The sequence below is a fragment of the Strix uralensis genome, chromosome 8, assembly GCF_047716275.1.
Source record: "Strix uralensis isolate ZFMK-TIS-50842 chromosome 8, bStrUra1, whole genome shotgun sequence".
Lineage (NCBI taxonomy): Eukaryota > Metazoa > Chordata > Aves > Strigiformes > Strigidae > Strix > Strix uralensis.
In genome coordinates this window covers 27171136-27188715 of record NC_133979.1, presented here as the reverse complement: position 1 = coordinate 27188715, position 17580 = coordinate 27171136, and the positions used below count along the sequence as shown (strand labels likewise).

General features: G+C 44.7%; 1 protein-coding gene and 1 pseudogene across 1 annotated transcript in view; both read left to right on the top strand.

Moving 5' to 3' along the window:
- Positions 1–8362: 8362 nt before the first annotated feature.
- CDC73 (cell division cycle 73) overlaps positions 8363–17580 on the top strand; it is a 111954-nt gene continuing 102736 nt past the window's right edge. The window contains exons 1-5 of the mRNA XM_074876760.1: positions 8363–8553; positions 14161–14266; positions 15266–15335; positions 16343–16405; positions 16494–16546. Coding sequence (XP_074732861.1) covers positions 8423–8553; positions 14161–14266; positions 15266–15335; positions 16343–16405; positions 16494–16546 — 423 coding nt within the window. The 5' untranslated portion in view covers positions 8363–8422. The remainder of the gene's footprint in view (positions 8554–14160; positions 14267–15265; positions 15336–16342; positions 16406–16493; positions 16547–17580) is intronic.
- LOC141946255 (ubiquitin-conjugating enzyme E2 D2 pseudogene) lies at positions 14339–14758 on the top strand (annotated as a pseudogene).

The window sequence follows — 17580 nt, the reverse complement described above, 5'->3', positions numbered from 1 at the left end:
GGCCGGGTCGGGCCGCCCGGGGGCGGGGGCTCCCTCAGGGGAGGGCCCCGCTACCGGCTGCGTCGGGGGAAGGTGGCCCGCGGCGCTGCCCTGGAGACAGGAGAGCGGTCTGCGGCGGGCGGCCCGCTCCCCGAGGCGGCGGTGCGGGGCGAGCGGCGCCCACCCGTGGGGCGGGGGCAGGCCTGTGTTACCGGCTGGGACACAGGTGGTGACAGAGTGGTTTTCTGAGAAAAAACCCTTCTGCAATTGCGACGTAGGGGCCGTAAGACGCTCCGAAGCGCTCCCGCCAGCGGGATGGCGATGAGGGCAGGGGGGAGGTGGGGCGGCTTTCCTGGAGGCCCCGGAACGATTTCTCGTGTCGGGGCGGCAGGAGAGGGGTCTCCCACCTCTTCGGGCTGACTCCCAGGTCCTAAGGTTTCGGCGGCACCTTTGCTTTGTTAAATGCAAAAATAATTTAAAGTCCTCCCTGTCAACATCTCTGTTGCCTTTTTTTCTTTACGTTTATTTCCTGCCTTGCAGTTATCCAAATAGTCAGAAACTTACTCGTGAATCAGGAGCGTTCCCGGACAACAGATAATGTGTTGAAGGATAATGAATTCATCCTGGTTTCTGGGAAACTAATTCTGTAATATGTGGAAAGTTTTTCTTGACTCCTGGAAAAATAATTTTCTTTTTAGTAAAGAATTAACGAATTTGTTAGGTGGTGTTGGTTTTTTCTTTCCTCAGACCAGTAAGAGCTGTTTGGCAATGTTCTCTTGCTTCAGCCCCACATAGCCAGTCAGAGAGGGACCTGGGGGTGTTGACTGACCGCCGGCTGAACATGAGCCAGCAGTGTGCCCAGGTGGCCAAGAAGGCCAGTGGTATCCTGGCTTGTATCAGAAATAGCGTGGCCAGCAGGGACAGGGAAGTGATCTTACCCCTGTACTTGGCACTGGTGAGGCCGCACCTCGATTCCTGTGTTCAGTTTTGGGCCCCTCACTACAAAAAGGACATTGACTTACTCGAGCGTGTCCAGAGAAGGGCAACGAAGCTGGTGAAGGGTCTGGAGCACATGTCGTACGAGGAGCGGCTGAGGGAACTGGGGGTGTTTAGTCTGGAGAAGAGGAGGCTGAGGGGAGACTTCATCGCCCTCTACAACTACCTGAAAGGAGGTTGCAGAGAACTGGGGATGAGCCTCTTTAGCCAAGTAATAACCGATAGAACAAGAGGTAATGGCCTCAAGTTGCGCCAGGGAAGGTGTAGACTGGATATTAGGAAGCATTTCTTTCCAGAAGGGGTTGTTAGGCATTGGAATGGGCTGCCCAGGGAGGTGATGGAGTCCCCATCCCTGGAGGTGTTTAAGAGTCTGGTTGACATAGCGCTGAGGGATATGGTGTAGTTGGGAACTGTCAATGTTAGGTTAGTGGTTGGACTGGATGATCTTCAAGGTCTTTTCCAACCTAGACGATTCTGTGATAACTTGCTGTGGAGCCTGGATCGCTGGTCAAATACATCTGTCCTTGGCAGAGCATACCTATTGGATACCCTCTGAGCCTCTCCATGGGGATCTAGACAAGAACTATAGTGCTGCAGAAACTTCTCTGCCCTCTCTTTATTGAGAGGATAAGTATTACTGGACAGTGATCCAGAGCACAACTCTGCAGTCAGTCCTATGTTTTAAAAAATAGTGCAAGGAAATCAACTAACATCTACTTAATTGGTTTTGCTCACACATATATATAAAAATGAATGTGGTGTGTTCACACATGGTAAATCTTGCTTCTCCTGTATTACAGAGTTGAACAATCCTTCTTGATGTTCTTAATCTTAATGAACTTACCTATGATACAAAAATGTCAAACATTGTTTTGCAACTTAATTTTGATTTAATATAAAACATCGGCATAACCTGTTAGACTACAGCTCTGTTAAACTAGTCATAAAATGCAGTTGAAACATGGTACCTGCTTGATATACTTTCATTTTACTACATGGAACATGCTTCCTCATTTCAGGTAATGATTTTTCTAGCCTAATCTGTGATAAAACTGATAAACTCACAGGTATCTAATGCCGTGTGAAAATAGTTTCTCTAATATATCTTACCAAATCCTGATTTAGTAAAAAATAATGGTTAATAATCTATGATCCCCAAAGCAAACTGTGGTAACTGTTTTGTAAACTCCCATTTATAACTTTTAATGAAGGTGTCCTTAAATGGGAAAAGTAAACCAGAACTACAACATTTTCTTAAAACATGAAAATAAATTTCTTTGCAGCCATGTGTTGCAGTGATTACACACTACATCATTCACTGCTTACTGAGCAACAGACCATAGCACAACTAAAAAGAATAGCTTTTTTGTGTCATTATAGCATTACGACTTTGTATCTTGCTGAAGAGTGTGATTTGTAGTCTAGCAGGTGTATGGGATGTGTTTCTTAAGAGGTAGCACTGGTTTAGGTGATGTGGTGGGGTTTTTGGATGGGATGTACAAATGGGACTTGGCCCACTGGAGCCATTTCAAGTTCTATTCCAATAGTTCTATTCTATTTTACATGAGCCGTAGCTCCAGTGACCATTCCACATTCAGTCTGAGAAAGCTCTAGTACTCATTCCAAATCCAGTTTGAGAAATTGTATTCTGTTTATTCATTATGGTTTTGTCTCCTAAGTACATAGATGTTACTCTATACCAGTTGAAAAATAAATATTGGAAGTAATTTGATGCTTTGCTGATTAAGGATACCAGTTAAACTCAGACACCAGAGTGAAAAGAGTAGGTGTATTTTACTGGTGATAACTAAATAATGTAACAGAGTAATACAGGAAAGATGCAGTAAGAAAAGGCAGAATAATGCACCTAAAGCAACAAATAGGAAAATACAGGGTAATGCATCAAATCATTACTACATGAGAGAGAAAATAGTGATTAAGAAAGATCCATCACCACTTGCATACGTTACCATCATCCAGACCCTCAGATGCTGGGCAGCCCCAGTTGCAGTGAGGATTTGGAGAGCCTGTCCTGGCAAGTGGGAAGTCCTACGCAGTGCCTCTACCCGTAGGTGAGGCTTCCAAAGTCGCTGTGAGTGGGTCCAGCCTTATATACTAGAGATCAGCAAGCCAGAATAGCTGGCACCTTTGTTTTGAGCAGAAAATTTCTGGTTTCATTCTCCTGTTGGATTCCACCCAAAGTCTGGCCAGGGCTCAGCGGGGGAGACCAAAGGAGTTTCTAACAAGGCCAAATACGTGGCTTCTCAGCCTTGAACAAGGAAGGCTAAACAAGGGAAGTTGGATAGATTCTCTCAGCATTTCATCCTCACTACTGATTATAGTCTGTCTAGGCTGCATCTTTCGCTAGTGACCTTACATGCTTTGTTAATGACTACATACTAAGTTAGCAGCTTTGGCTTGGGGCCTGTTCAGGCTTCAGTATTTCAATGCTTTAGCACTTTTTACATCAGAATAAGTGGTTGTTATAACTTAGTACAATACCTACTAGCACAATGGTTATCAGTTATAAAATATGCAGGATTCATCTATAGGTCAGCTCTGGCTTGGGCCTGTTGTCCAAGCCCTAGCACTTCATTTGTATAATTCATCATGTTACTAGGTGTTGTAGTATATTTGTGTATTTGACTGTTTTGATACCAAACCATGGAATCATAGGATGGTTTGGGTTGGAAGGGACCTTAAAGCTCATCTAGTCCCAACCCCCGTGCCATGGGCAGGGACACCTTCCACTAGACCAGGTTGCTCAAAGCCCCGTCCAACCTGGCCTTGAACACTGCCAGGGAGGGGGCAGCCACAGCTTCTCTGGGCAACCTGCTCTGGTGTCTCACCACCCTCACAGGAAAGAATTTCTACCTCATATCTTATCTGAATCTACCCTCTTTCAGTTTAAAACCACTACCCCTCATCCTATCCCTACACTCCCTGATCAAGAGTCCCTCCCCACCTTTCCTGTAGCCCCCTTTAAGTACTGGAAGGCCACTATAAGGTCTCCCCAGAGCCTTCTCTTCTCCAGGCTGAACATCCCCAACTCTCTCAGCCTGTCCTCACAGGGGAGGTGCTCCAGCCCCCTGATCATCTTCGTGGCCTCCTCTGGACCCGCTCGAGCAGGTCCATGTCCTGATGTTGGGGGCCCCAGAGCTGGACACAGCAGTGCAGGTGGGGTCTCAGGAGAGTGGAGTAGAGGGGGAGAATCCCCTCCCTCAAACTGCTGGCCACACTTCTCTTGATGCAACCCAGGATACCATTGACTTTCTGGGCTGCGAGTGCACATTGCTGGCTCATAGTCAGTTTTGCATCCACTGATACCCCCAAGTCCTTCTCCACAGGGCTGCTCTCACTCCACTCATCGCCCAGCCTGTATTTGTGCTTGGGATTGCCCTGACCCATGTGTAGGGCCTTGCACTTGGCCTTGTTCATGAGGTTCGCACAGTCCCACCTCTCCAGCCTGCCCAGGTCCCTCTGGATGGTACATCCCTGCCCTCCAGTGTGTCAACTGCACTGCAATGTATGCGAAATGTTATAGATATGCTTGTGATATTCGGCATGCTGTGCAGTTCCATCACAAATGGTGGTGTCACTAACATCTTGGAACAGGAAGTTATGAAAGGTGTTGACTTTTACTCAGTTTTGTCAGTCTCGGTACGTGCTACTTACGGGAAGAAAAATGATGCAATTTTGGCTTCTGCAGATTTAAAATGAGATAATGCTTTCTGCCAATGGTGAAGAGTCGTAAGAAAATTCTGAGCATCAAAGATCAGAATAAGCTGTCATGAGAGCTTTCTTCCAGGCCTGAAATCCCAGAATTGGTATCCCCAGGGGATACCGGGCTGTCGGGTTCTGCCGGGCAGCGCTACGCTTCCAGCTTTTGTACTCTTGAGCAGAAGAAATGAACGCGGAATGCTGTGAGTGCAGAACCGGGGAGGCCTCCGCCCGCTGCAGCTCTTCAGTTGCTCCCGTGAGCAAACAGTGTTACAGGGGCTCTGTGAAGTCCTGCACTCCGCAGCGTCAAGTAGTCTTTGCTTGGTGGTGTTACTGGGTTTTCTTCTTCAGATGCAGAGGTGTGGGAGACATTGGCCTGCCAGCCTTGCACAGCCTCTGAGAAATAGCTAGGCTTTGATGAAAAACAGGCCTTGGAAGAAAGATAAGAAACTGCTGAGTTGTGCCAAGGTGGCAGGGAAAAACAACAGAGAGCTGCAACACTGAACTGTGAGAAGTTACTGCTGCGAGAACAGTGCGTGAATAAGAAGGTGATTGGTCTGCACAGCGCATGTTAGAGTGGTCTCATGCTGATAGGAGAAAAGGTTGATAGCTGTCTAATTGCTGATTTGTTAACTATGAAGTAAGAGCTTTACCGACAGCATCCGAGAGCATAAGTATGTACTGTTGTAACAATAAACTCTCTTTTTCCTTCTGAACTTCATGGAGAGTCCATACCTCAGTTGCCACAAATGGTGCCCCGTGTGAGGAGGCGATAAGTGTGATCAGCTTGGATCACTCCGGTGGCAAAGCCCACAGAACTTAAGAGCTGCTGAAAGGAAGCAGGAGCTGGCATCAATCACCATTGCAGTGTGAGCAAGGTGAGCTGTGGGGAAGCGATGAGTAGTTTAATATCCTCAGAAGAAAATTCAGTGTTTTCACTGATGGAAAGACTGTTAGTTAAAAATAAGGTCCATATTAACCCGCATGTCTTGAAGAGACTTTTACAGTGGGTAGTAGCAGAAATACCGGGAGTTAATGCGGTTACTATATTCACTGTTCCGATATGGGATGAAGCAGGAGTAAGATTATGGGACTGTGCAACGCGAGGGAATCAGGTTGCGGCAGAACTTTTACACACACGGAGAACTCTTTTTGAGATAATAAAAAGATAAAATAATGAACGCGGCCAGACTGTTAACACAGAGATTGAGAACACAGAGGGCAAGGACGCATATTCTGAACCCCGGGAGCAAGATTTATATGCTGGGTCTCTAGACTGTGATAATGTTTTAGACCCTGACACTGTAAATTCTAAAAGAGAATCTGGCCTGTGTCCTCCCTTAGCTGGGGATGATCCGTGGGTAAAAGCGAGGCAAGAAACCTTGGCGCAAGGGGATATGGACACGGCAAGAAAGATTATTGCTCCTGTAATTTATGAACCGGGACGTCAGCCACATTGGGAAGGACTGCATTTTTCTGTTATTAAAGAACAACAGAAAAGCGTTAATGAGGACGGGCTTCAAAACTCATTAACAACAGGTATACTGGAGGCCCTGAATGCCAGAAGGACTCCCTCTCTTCAACAGCTAGTGGTGTCAACCCTCGGGGACTCGCCTCCTTAGAATTATGGCAATCTGACGGCACTCACTTTGCTGCATTTGGAATGTTAAAATATGTACATGTGTCTGTTGATACCTTTTCTGGAGCAGTGTTTGCGTCCTGCCATACAGGTGAAAAAGCACGCGATGTGCGAAAACACTTTTTAGCTGCATTTGCTTCCTTGGGCGTGCCACGACAGATTAAGACAGACAATGGATCTGCTTATGTTTCTGTTTCTCTTTTTTCTTTCTTTCAACAGTGGGGAGTCAAGCAGCTGACCGGCATTCCCCACTTGCCGACCGGACAGGCCATTGTGGAGCGTACACATGGCACGCTAAAGCGTCTGTTGCAACAACAAAAAGGGGGAGATGGAGCGTATCAGTCTACACCTCATGAAAGGTTAAATAAGGCATTATATGCCATGAACATTTTAAACATTTCCCCTGTCTCACAGGTGCCCACCAATATTGCGTCACTTCTTGCCACAGATACCAGATCAACAAGAAGTCCAGGGCAAGGCTCAAGTGTTAGCAAAAAACCTGGGAAGTGGTAACTGGGAAGGACCAGATCCTTTAATAACCTGGGGAAGAGGTTATGCTTGTGTCTCCACAGGTCACGGTCCCCGGTGGTTACCGGCAAGGTGTGTGTGACCACACCTGAGGCCTGAGAGGCATCTTTTGGTGGACACTCAGGAGCTGGCTGAGGGTGCCCCTGTGCCAACAGTTTGTGGTATCTTCAACTGATCATTTAAGCAGAATGTATGGGTAATGCTTGCTGCTGCAATAGGACAAAATATACTATCTCTGTCCTTAATCACACTACAGTTGTCAACTCTTTTAAGAGAAAAATGCTAACAGTAGTTGCAACTCCTTAATGAAATATATAGGCTTACTAGTCACTAGTGAAAGATGTAGCTTAGACGAAGTGTAGTTATTAATAAGGATGAAATGCTATAAGAATGTGTGTAGTCAACCTTCTTTGTTTAGCAATACTGAGAATTAAGAACTTAAGTGTTTAACCTTATTAGAAACTCCCTTGGTTTTCCCCACTGAGTGGTGGCCAGGCTCTGGGTGGAACCCAACAGGAGGATGAGATCAGATGTTTCCACTCAAAGAAAAGTGCCAGTTATTTTGGCCTGCTGATTTAGAAGCTGGACCTGCTTGCAGCGATTTCGGATGCCTCACCTACGGATGGACACATCATGTAGGCTTTCTGGTTTGCGAGGAAAGGGTACTCTAAATCCTCGCTGCAGCCAGGGTTCCCCGGCAACTGCGGATCTGAATGTTAGTACCTCATTGATGATGAGACTGCTTGTGTGGTGAAGACGGTGGCAGTGATGAGACCGCTTGTGTGAAAAAGAGGCGTGCTGAATCTGATTTTGTGTGCATCAGCGGGCAGTGTGTGCCTAAGAGAGGGCAGCGTGATGGGATCCGCACTGCCAGGATGGGGCTGACGGAGCGCTGAGTGCTGCCATATGAGAACATGCCGGGCAAATGAAATCAGCAGTGGTCCCCAGTGTATCCCAGTGTATCCCAGTGTCCCGGAAATGTGATGGTGAAAAAGACTGTCCCGCTCCGCGCGCGGGCTGTGTGGGAGCCGCGAGGCGGGGGGGGACCGGACGCGCGCCGCCTGCTGCCGTTAACAGCCGCTACCTGCGCCTGCCGTACCCCGTGCGCACCGGCGGGACGCCCCTGCATGGTCCTTGCTGTGCGCTGGTGACGCTGACGGTACCGGGACCGCGCAACGCCGGCGGCCACGGCACCGGTCGTGAAAAGTCCCTCAACAACCCTCCCCGGGATGCGGCCCCTCCTGCAGGCGGGCAGGGGCGGCTGCGCTCCAGGAGCGCCGCTACCGGCGCTGACCGTGACCCCCCCCCCCCCGCCGCCGCTGGGAGTCACGGCCTCGCCCCTCCCGGCCGTTGCCGACCTGAGGGTGGGGCCGCGTCGCTCCATGGCAACGGGTTCGGCGTCGCCCCCTGGAGGCGGCCGCGGCGGAGCTGCTGCTGCTGCTCCTCAGGCGTTCGCGGCGGGCAACCCGGGGCCTGGCGGCTGGCGGCGGGGTCCTCGCGCGGCTGGCAGAGGGGCCGGGCCGGAGCGGAGCGGCGGCGGCCGGCGGCTCCCGAGCGAAGATGGCGGACGTGCTGAGCGTGCTGCGGCAGTACAACACGCAGAAGAAGGAGATCGTGGTGAAGGGCGACGAGGTGATCTTCGGCGAGTTCTCCTGGCCCAAGAACGTCAAGACCAACTATGTCATCTGGGGGTGAGTGGCGGGGCCGGGGCAGGCGGCGGGCGGCCGCTCGCCCGGGGAAGGGACGGGCGGGGGGCGGAGGGAGAAGTTGCCCCGAAGTTGCGGGGGAGCGCCCGGGGAGCGGGGAGGGGCGTCCCGCCGCCTTTCGCGTCCCGCCGCGTTGTAGGGAGCGAGGCGGGCGGGGGCGGGCGGCCTGACCGCCGCCTCCCGGCAGGGCCCCCCGGGAGCGCAGCGGCGCCGGCAGCCGCCTCTCCGCCGGGGCGCGGTGTCCCGGCGGAGCAGCTGTCCGAGCGGCCCGCGCCTCTCGGCGTGCGGCCGGCACCCTTCGCGGCGGGGACGGGGGGCAGGGGCGCGATGCCTGCCTCCCCTGCGCTGCCGGCAGCCCGGTCGGGCAGGGAGGTCTCGCCGGTCCCTTCGGGAGGGTTCCCAGGACCCCCGGTGAGCGGCCGGCCGGCGCCCCTGCCCGGGGCCGGAGGAGCGGCGGGGCGCGGGCGAGGCCTTTCCCTGGCTCTCGGCCTGTCCGTGTGACCCGGCGGGGCTGCAGGGTCGCCGCGCGGCCGCGTCTTGCAGGCTCATGTTATAAGGTGGCACGGGATGAGATTTTGCGTGGAAACCAGGCGTTACGTACTTATTGTCTTAGTTTATCCGAGCTACTTCTCTTTTCCGGGAGCTTCGTCCCGGTGAGGAACGGGGAGGTCCAAACCTCTGGGGCTACCTGCGAGCCCTGTTGAGCCGTGCAGGCGCTTCGCTCCTCCTCAGCCTGCTCCTGGCAGAGGCCTCTTCCTGGGCTGGACCTATCGCAGGCTGCTTCCTAGTTGGTCTTATCGCAATAAACAAGTAGAGATAGTGTTTCTGTTGCTTAGCTGAATATATTAGGTAAAACGTTTATTTTTAGAAAACTTTTAGAAAATGAGGTTTTATACCTGTTGAATTTTCTAGTGTGATAGGTATTGCTTACAATGTAAGGAAATTCTTCATTCTCCTTTCTTCTGAATTTAGTAGCTGCTTCTTAATAACCTAACTAGAAGGATTTAAATGAATCTCTTCTAAACCCAAGAGAAAAAATGCTTAGTGTTAAATATCACATAATGAACGTTTCGGGTACTGATCAAAGAGAGTACCTTATCCTGTGAAGCTTAACAGAAAAACAGAAGAACCTGCAGATTTCTCAGAAAACCCCCTTGTAGTCCAGTCAATGTGACCAGGGATTTATGTTTTTTTTTATTTTCATAATTATGACATGAGTGTCAGTATCGATCCAATATTCTGACTTCTAGTTTGAGAAAGAAACCTGTTTGTTTATGTTAACTTGTAGACAGATATTTTAAACTCATTTTACTTTGCACTCTATTTAAAACTAGAAATATGCAATTTCATTACCTATTTCAAGCTTTCAGAAACTCATTTGGGATTTACTTGCACTTCCTGGCTAAGTGGGGGATACTGGTAGCTTAACTGAAGAGGAAGAAAAATATTTGCATAAGCAGTTTTGTTTGAAAATTCTTGAAAAGCCTTAGTTCTATTTTTGCTGAGCACCTGTATAGGCAATGGTGGTTGTTTCCTTGCTACAAGTTGCTTTTCCAAGCAGTACGAAGTAATGGTTAACTAGACAGACAAGTTTCATTGCTCTTCTGTAGGGAGCAGAGAAACTGATATGGCAGCCTAACTCTACTACTGCTTAGGAGAGCTTGAATTAGGCCCAGAAATTGTTTACAAAAGACAAAAAGACAGCATCTGGAGAGAAAAACTTTATTATGTACGTTCAGGCAGCTTTATCTTCATGGTCGAGAAGGAACTGTGGGTGAACAGAGGGTACTGTGAGCAGAACTGCTGCAGTAGCCTCTTAATAGCTGTTTGTATCCTCATCTCTTGTGATAGGTATGTTGTAGAATTTAGAGAGTTTTTGTTGAAGTAACTTAGCAAATCTTGGTTTAGACCAGTGCCTTCTGAACTTTTGGTAGTATCACACTGCTATCCATTCGCAAAGTTTCTTGTGAACCACTGTGGAATTATGTCTAATCTTTAAATTGAAGACACTGTAAAAATGAGACCAGTTCTGCAAGCCATATTCAATAGCTTTGGCACCACAGTTTAGGAGCTGTTAATTTATGTAATTGTTGGACTTAAACAGGAACTCATGAGGAACATATTCAAAAACTTTTAAGATTTAAAACCTTTTATATTCAGGTGGCTTGACAGGATCCAAACCATGCTTGCACTGAGTAATTGTTAGTGGCTTAATGTTTCATGAAGCAAACCTTGACTTCTGTTTTAGGTGTCCACAGCACGGTTGCTGTAATGGCATCTCTGCTGCCAGTCTGGAGAGAGTAATGCAAGTCCAAACAGCCGTGGTGGCATTCTGTCCCTGCTAGAATTAGAAGTAGTCCCACTAGACATTTAACACTGTGTCTCCTTGGGCAGCTAAACTGGCTGAAGTTGTCAGTGCTGCCCTGTGCTGCCTTCTCGCTGTGCTAGTGCAAGTGTCAGCCAAACAGTGAATTGATCTGAGGAACTACACCAAGTTAAAAGTAAACGGGGGGGGGGGGGGGGGGGGGGAAGAAAAGCAGAAGTTAATTTTAATTCAGGTTAGTTTCCAGGTGATAATTATATGAATACCCCTGCTGGCATTTGAAGAGGGCTAGATGGTCTAAGATTAAGTGTTTTGTGTGTTTTGATCTAATGACTGATATGTGGCCTCTGAAGAGTGATTATAGAATCTGTTTCAAAACAGAGGGAAGGAATCAATCTAAGGGAGAAACTTATTTGCTTTGTTTACCCACCAGAGGGGCTTGTATGCACAGCTGAGTGAGAAGTTTTTAAACAGTGAGCAGCTGGTCATGGGTATTGTAATTTGTGTGACACACTGCATGCCTAGTCTTGTGTATTTTTAAAGATTACTGCTTTCTTTTGTGGATGAAACACAGGCCTTTAGTACCTCTATAAAAATGCATGCTTTGAAACATGAAAGAGGAAATGAAGCAGTTAAAAATGAATAAACTCCTTCTGACCCTAGGTTGAGGGTGGATGGATGAGCAGGAAAGAAATTTCTGGTGTTAAAAACAAGCAGGTGAAACTTTCTGTCTTGCATTATGTAAGCATTTTCTCCTTTTTTTAAGATGGAGTTTCATTTTTTTTTAAGAGATGCAACTCTTAATAGCCATTAAAGAAAAAAACGTGAGTACTGGAGTTTTTGAGGTCTGATTCTTAAGGTTTTAATTCTTAAGTAATTGATGCCATTACTAAATATAGGAAATAAGAGAATTAATTTATTTTGCTACTTTGTGAATTGAACTAAGCTACTTTCAGATCCAGCTTGCTTTTAGTTCTCTATTTATGCAGCAGGTTCTTTCTGTCTGGAAAATCAGAAAGGAACACAAACTGATGCTGAAATTTCAATTTAGACTTATTTTTCTCCTTGCATGTAATTGCTTGTCCATCTGATGCTTTCCCTTTAGTGTGCGATATCTTGTCCTCCTAATAAAACATCCTCTTAGAACCATAATGAGGATGGGGATTTCTTGTGTGTGTGGTTTAAGTGATGAAGTACCAGCTGTGCCCTGGTGAGCTTTGACAATGCCTGTGGCTTTGTAATACTGTATTTTCAAATTAATAGATAACTGTTCAGTACTTGTTTTCTAAATTATGCCATTTATTGCTAAATATTGCTAAAAACTTGAATAGAAGACCAGCTGGACTTTTTACATAATGTTTGGTGGATATGATACACTTCAAAGAAATAATGAGTTATTCTGAAGTGAGATAATCTAAAATGTTTGTTTTAAAATGAAGTGACAACTGTATCATGTGACATAGACTTCACTGCAGAGCCAAGTCTATGCGGTGAAAGCTTTTGTTTCCATCAGTGGTCTGAATATGTTTAGATACCACCTTGTCAAAATAGCAGTGAAACAGTAAAATACTCAAATGATTCCTTGCTGAGGAATCCTGTTCTGTTGGCTGTAATTTTGAAGCCAACTTTTAGCTTCTTAGCAGTTGAAAGTCTCTTCCCTTTCCTCAGCAGTAAAGCATACACGCACACCCCCACCCCATGCAGACTTAAGTTTTCACAGGGAAGAAACAGCGATAGAAAGATCCTTTATTCTACCGTTCTCCTGGTATTTTGAATCACTTTTCTCTGCATTTTATTCATGTATTGGTTTTCTCAGGCATCATTATGAAAGTAACATTTTAACCTGAACAGATTATTGGACACCTTCAATCTAGATAATTTCAGAAAAGTAATTGCAAGAAAAGCAGTAGTGGCATTATATCCACAGTCTGCAGAAAACAGATTTACACTTCTGTTGCATTTAGTAGATGTCTGTGTAGCTCTCTCAGGTTCAAGAAAGTTATGGTTGAGTATTTTTCGTTTCTCTCCCCTCCCCCAGTGAGGCTGGCACTTCTGTGGTGAGTGTTTTGATGCTGATGGTGAGCTATGAGTAAAGCCGCTGTACTTGGAGGATAAAATCCTTCTTATGGTTTTAATGGAAGTATTTCTTCCTGAAATCTCTGGCTTGATCAAAGTTCTGTGCTAGTCTTAAAATTTACAGTTTTGGCCTGTTTTTCTGGTGCGTCATCTTCCTCAGGCATTGAGGTGAGCCGGCTGGCTGGGGACGGGGTCTGGCAGGTCCCAGGCCTGGGCAGTGGAATCCCAGGTCCTGTTGGGGGCTGTGAAAGTGATGGAAAAGTCCTTCCTCAGAGCAGCTCAAGAATTTAGGGGGCAGGTTTTGTTTTGAAACTGGGACAGGCATTACTTCCCCTGCATATTCTTCTAGTAACAGCATAAAGGGGTGAATGTGTGTGTGAGGAGGGAATTATGTTCAGTGCACATGGAGCCAAACTGAAACTATGGTTTTTGTTTGGCCTTGCTTTGTGGGATTGTTTTTTTTTTTCAAATTGTTACATGGAACAGATTCCTTCTTAGATTTAAAAGGCATCTCTTTCCAACAAGCTGTTTTGAAGCTGAGATTGAACTTGATGCTGTTGTGTTGTTCTGAAGTGGTCTGACTTCACTATGGTGTTTCATTGTGATTCTGTAGTCCATTTTGGTTTTGCTAGTTTTCTGTGCAATTAGTTTCTAGTCGCTTCGTATTTTGACCTTTTGATACCATTTTGAACCTTTTGCTCTCTAGACTTCATGACATTTGTGTATTCTGAGTTCTTAACTGTGCTTTCTGTAGTGGTGAAAATTCTGTCCTGTTATACCTGAAGAGCACATAATACTTTTTTTTTTCATTTGCATTTCAGTTACATTCCTCTAGCTGTCCCAAATAAGGTAGACAGTTCCTTTGATATTCAGAATAAATATGTTTGAGATGTAGAAGAATGTGTTCTTACGGTTTCCCAAGTCTTGCTTCTTGTGTATTTTACAACCTATCCAGCTCTTATTTTTGACAGTTTTTATAATACGTTCAGTAAAGAGGCTGCAAGAACGTATATCCCTCGCTTGTATTTGTTAACACAATTGATAGATCGCTAGGTTGGCAATAGCCTGATAATAATATTACTATTTCCTTTTTGAACTGTCATCTGGAAAGAAAAGAGAACTTTGCTAAAAAAGTGTGTGCATGAGAGAAGGGGAGATTAAATGTTAAAACCTTTTGTTTCGTGATTTTGCAGGACTGGGAAGGAGGGCCAACCCAGGGAATACTACACTTTGGATTCTATCTTGTTTCTACTCAATAATGTGCACCTTTCACACCCTGTTTATGTCCGCCGTGCTGCAGTAAGTAGACCATGTAAAATTTTATTTTGTCTTGTTTGTGTTAAGTAGTATGTGCATAGTTATTTTCGGGGAATGTTAGTAGCATTTTAAGTGTATGAATTTGGGGAAAGGGAAAAACATGGGCAGTTAACTAAGTGTGTGTATGTGTATTTAAAAAAGAACCCTTCTACACAGGGCTCAAGTGACAGTCTGTGTCAAGGTGGAGTATTTCCTTGACAATTCACTTCCCAATAGATTATCCCTTCAAACCACCAAACTGCATTTACAATAAGAGTGTGCCACCCAAGTATTAACAGTAATGGCAGCATTTCTTCTGGAATTCTATAGTCATGGTTGTCTCCCAGCTCTATTTCAGAAGTACTTTTGTCCATCTGTCCTCTGTTGTGTGATCCTGATCTAGATGATCCTTTAGTGCCAGAGGTTGCAAGGATCTACAAAACAGAAAATTATGGCAAAATAGCTTTGGAGTGGACTTGGAAGTAGGCAATCTAATGAAAGAAATTACTGGATAAGCTCTACAAATAAAGGTTGGGGAATTCTGAAAGAGGAAGTCCTTTTGATTTGCATTTGACTGCTTTCTATGAGCCCACGCTTTGTCTTCCCCTGTGCCACATGGTTACCTGATACAACAGAGCTGCGTGTTGTACACACTTGGAAAAACAAAATTGAAATATTCGACTTCTGCGTACCAACATAGACTCCTGGCAAAGTGTGTGTGTGAAAAGCTAGTTCTCAGTCTTATTTTCAAGTTTGAAGTGAAGGAGGAAGAAAGCTGTCCTCTCTTTCAGTTTTATAGCAGACAACATGTTTCATTTTGTGTAGCTGAGCATTCTCTAGGAAGTAATTGCATTTTTAAGCTTGATAGTTATGCTTTCTTGGGAGACAGGACATGCATTCCTGTCTTTGTGTGAATGAGTAGTTTTCAATAAAAGTGAAGAATCTTCAGCAGAGACTTTCTGAGGGAATAACAGTTTAATATCAAGTCTGCTGTCTTTTCAGACTGAAAACATTCCTGTAGTAAGAAGACCTGATAGGAAAGACTTGCTTGCATACCTAAATGGTGAAACATGTGAGTGATGCTTTCTTTTTGCCTAGACACAGTGTTCTTTACTGCTTTGTATTTATGCCACAAGTGAGGGGTAGGAGGGGAAGGGTGGTTAATGAGGGTCAGCTTGCAGCTTAACTGAGTATGTTCAGACTTCTCAAATGAAGTTAGGTTTTCTTTTATTTTTGTTTTTTGTTCTGAACATAACTATTTTTATGGCGCTTAGATGCGAGCTGCATTCCTACATGCATGTTTAGAAGTGAGCTACTTTTTAATTATTAGCAACATCATTTGGTTAATGGTTACATTTTAGAATGATTAGTGTTTATATTTTTTCCTTCTCTGGACTGTGGGAAGCTTTTGGTAGTGCATTGATCTTGATGCAGTAAGTGTGTGGGATAAAATCTTCAGTATAGTAAAAAATACCAAATCACTGCTTTGTCAGTCTGGCAGATTTGCCTAGTATTCCATCATCTTAAAATTTTTGTTAACAATAGTAAGAGAAAAGAGGTTTCTCTGAGGGAAAGATAAATATGGTTTGCTTTTGTAAGTTGCTCTGTTTTGTAGGTGGTCTTAGAATTTTAAGTATACTGAAACATGAGATTATTTCTGTAACATGAGCAGCAGACCATTTTTGGTGTATATTTTAATGGGACCAACAGGTTGTCTTTATTCCAAAAACTAGACAGACTAGTAGACCTTGATTCCAGGTTATAAAGTAATTATCTTTGTGACTCTGTTTTCTTTTATGTGGTATATACAGATCATAAAATCACTGACTAATTTATATTGGAAGGGACCACAGAAGGTCATCTGGTTCAATCTCCTTTTCGAAGAAGGGCTAAATGAGCAACCTGATCTAACTTCATATTCAGTCAGGTTCTGAATATCTCCAGTTCCAGTGTTTGACTGCCTTTGCTACCTAATATATAGTTAGAATTTCCGTTGTTGCAAATTGTCCTTCTTCCTTTTATACCTAAATACTTTTGCAAATCTTTTGTATTTAAATGAAATGTTGTGTTTGATTCCAGCAACCTCATCAAGCATAGACAGAAGTGCTCCACTTGAAATTGGTCTTCAACGGTCTACTCAAGGTACAGTTTAACTAAAAAATAACTTTGAGGTTTATTTTATGGAAGTGTACTACAGTCTTGCATTTTTAATGTCCTCTTTTTCTTGTAGTTAAAAGAGCAGCAGATGAAATATTAGCAGAAGCAAAGAAACCAAGAATAGAGGTAATGACAGTAACTGTCATCAATACAAATTGGGGGTGGTGGTAAATTACAGTATTTATCTGTTTTTGTAGCAATTCAGCTGGGCTACACTCTGGGTGCACACTTCTGTTAGTGTGAACGTGAACTGGAAGGAGTTAGTATTCAAGTCTCTGATTTAAACTTAGAATTTTAGTTGCTAGATGTATGTTGTAGTATGAAAGGGGAAAGCTTGACCACGTATCTGTAAGTACCTGTTGTGTTATAACCTGTCTGCTAAGAGCTATGGGATTGGAATAAAAGTGATGTTTAATGACAGTTATGGTTATTTGCCATCCATGAGTTGACATTATAACTTAAAAGCCAGTCTTACCCTCTATCAGTGGATACTTACTTGTTTTACCTGCAAATTTAGTCCCTTTATAGCAGTATTTGAAACTATCCCCGTGATTACTATTTTTTGAAGCTGTGTCTTAGGTAATTAATTTAACAGTGCATTTTCACAAGTGCCTCTTGAATAGAAGCAATGTGTCTAGTTATTATGCACATTGTGTTACTTAACTCTGCCTGGTTTTAAAAACTGACTTGCTGTTTTTCTTGATACGTATTTTTTAAAAACACTGTGTTCATCCAGTTGTCTCCTCTGTGAGTTACTGTTAATCTGGCTGTATATATTTTCATAGTACTGAGGCTTTAGATTTCTTCTTAGAAGAAGAGTTATCAAAATACATGAATTTCCTTGTTCATGAGTTGGATTTGAAGGTTATTTGTGCTTAGCTATAACTGCATAAAAATCACAAAAACTTTACACGTTCTTAACGGCACATGAGCAGATGATTGCTCTGAGATGACCTGTTGGTGATCTATAGATTTTTGTTCTACATTCCCCTGTGTGGTTGTGATGCCACTACGTTTTGAAACTGTAGATCTTCACCATTATAATTTGGAGAATCAAGAATTCTGCATATGATCCGAATGAACTTATGCCCATCTTCTCTTTGTTTCCTTGCTGCTCTAGCAGCTCAGAGTGTGTAAAATCTGTTTAAAGTTATTTGGAG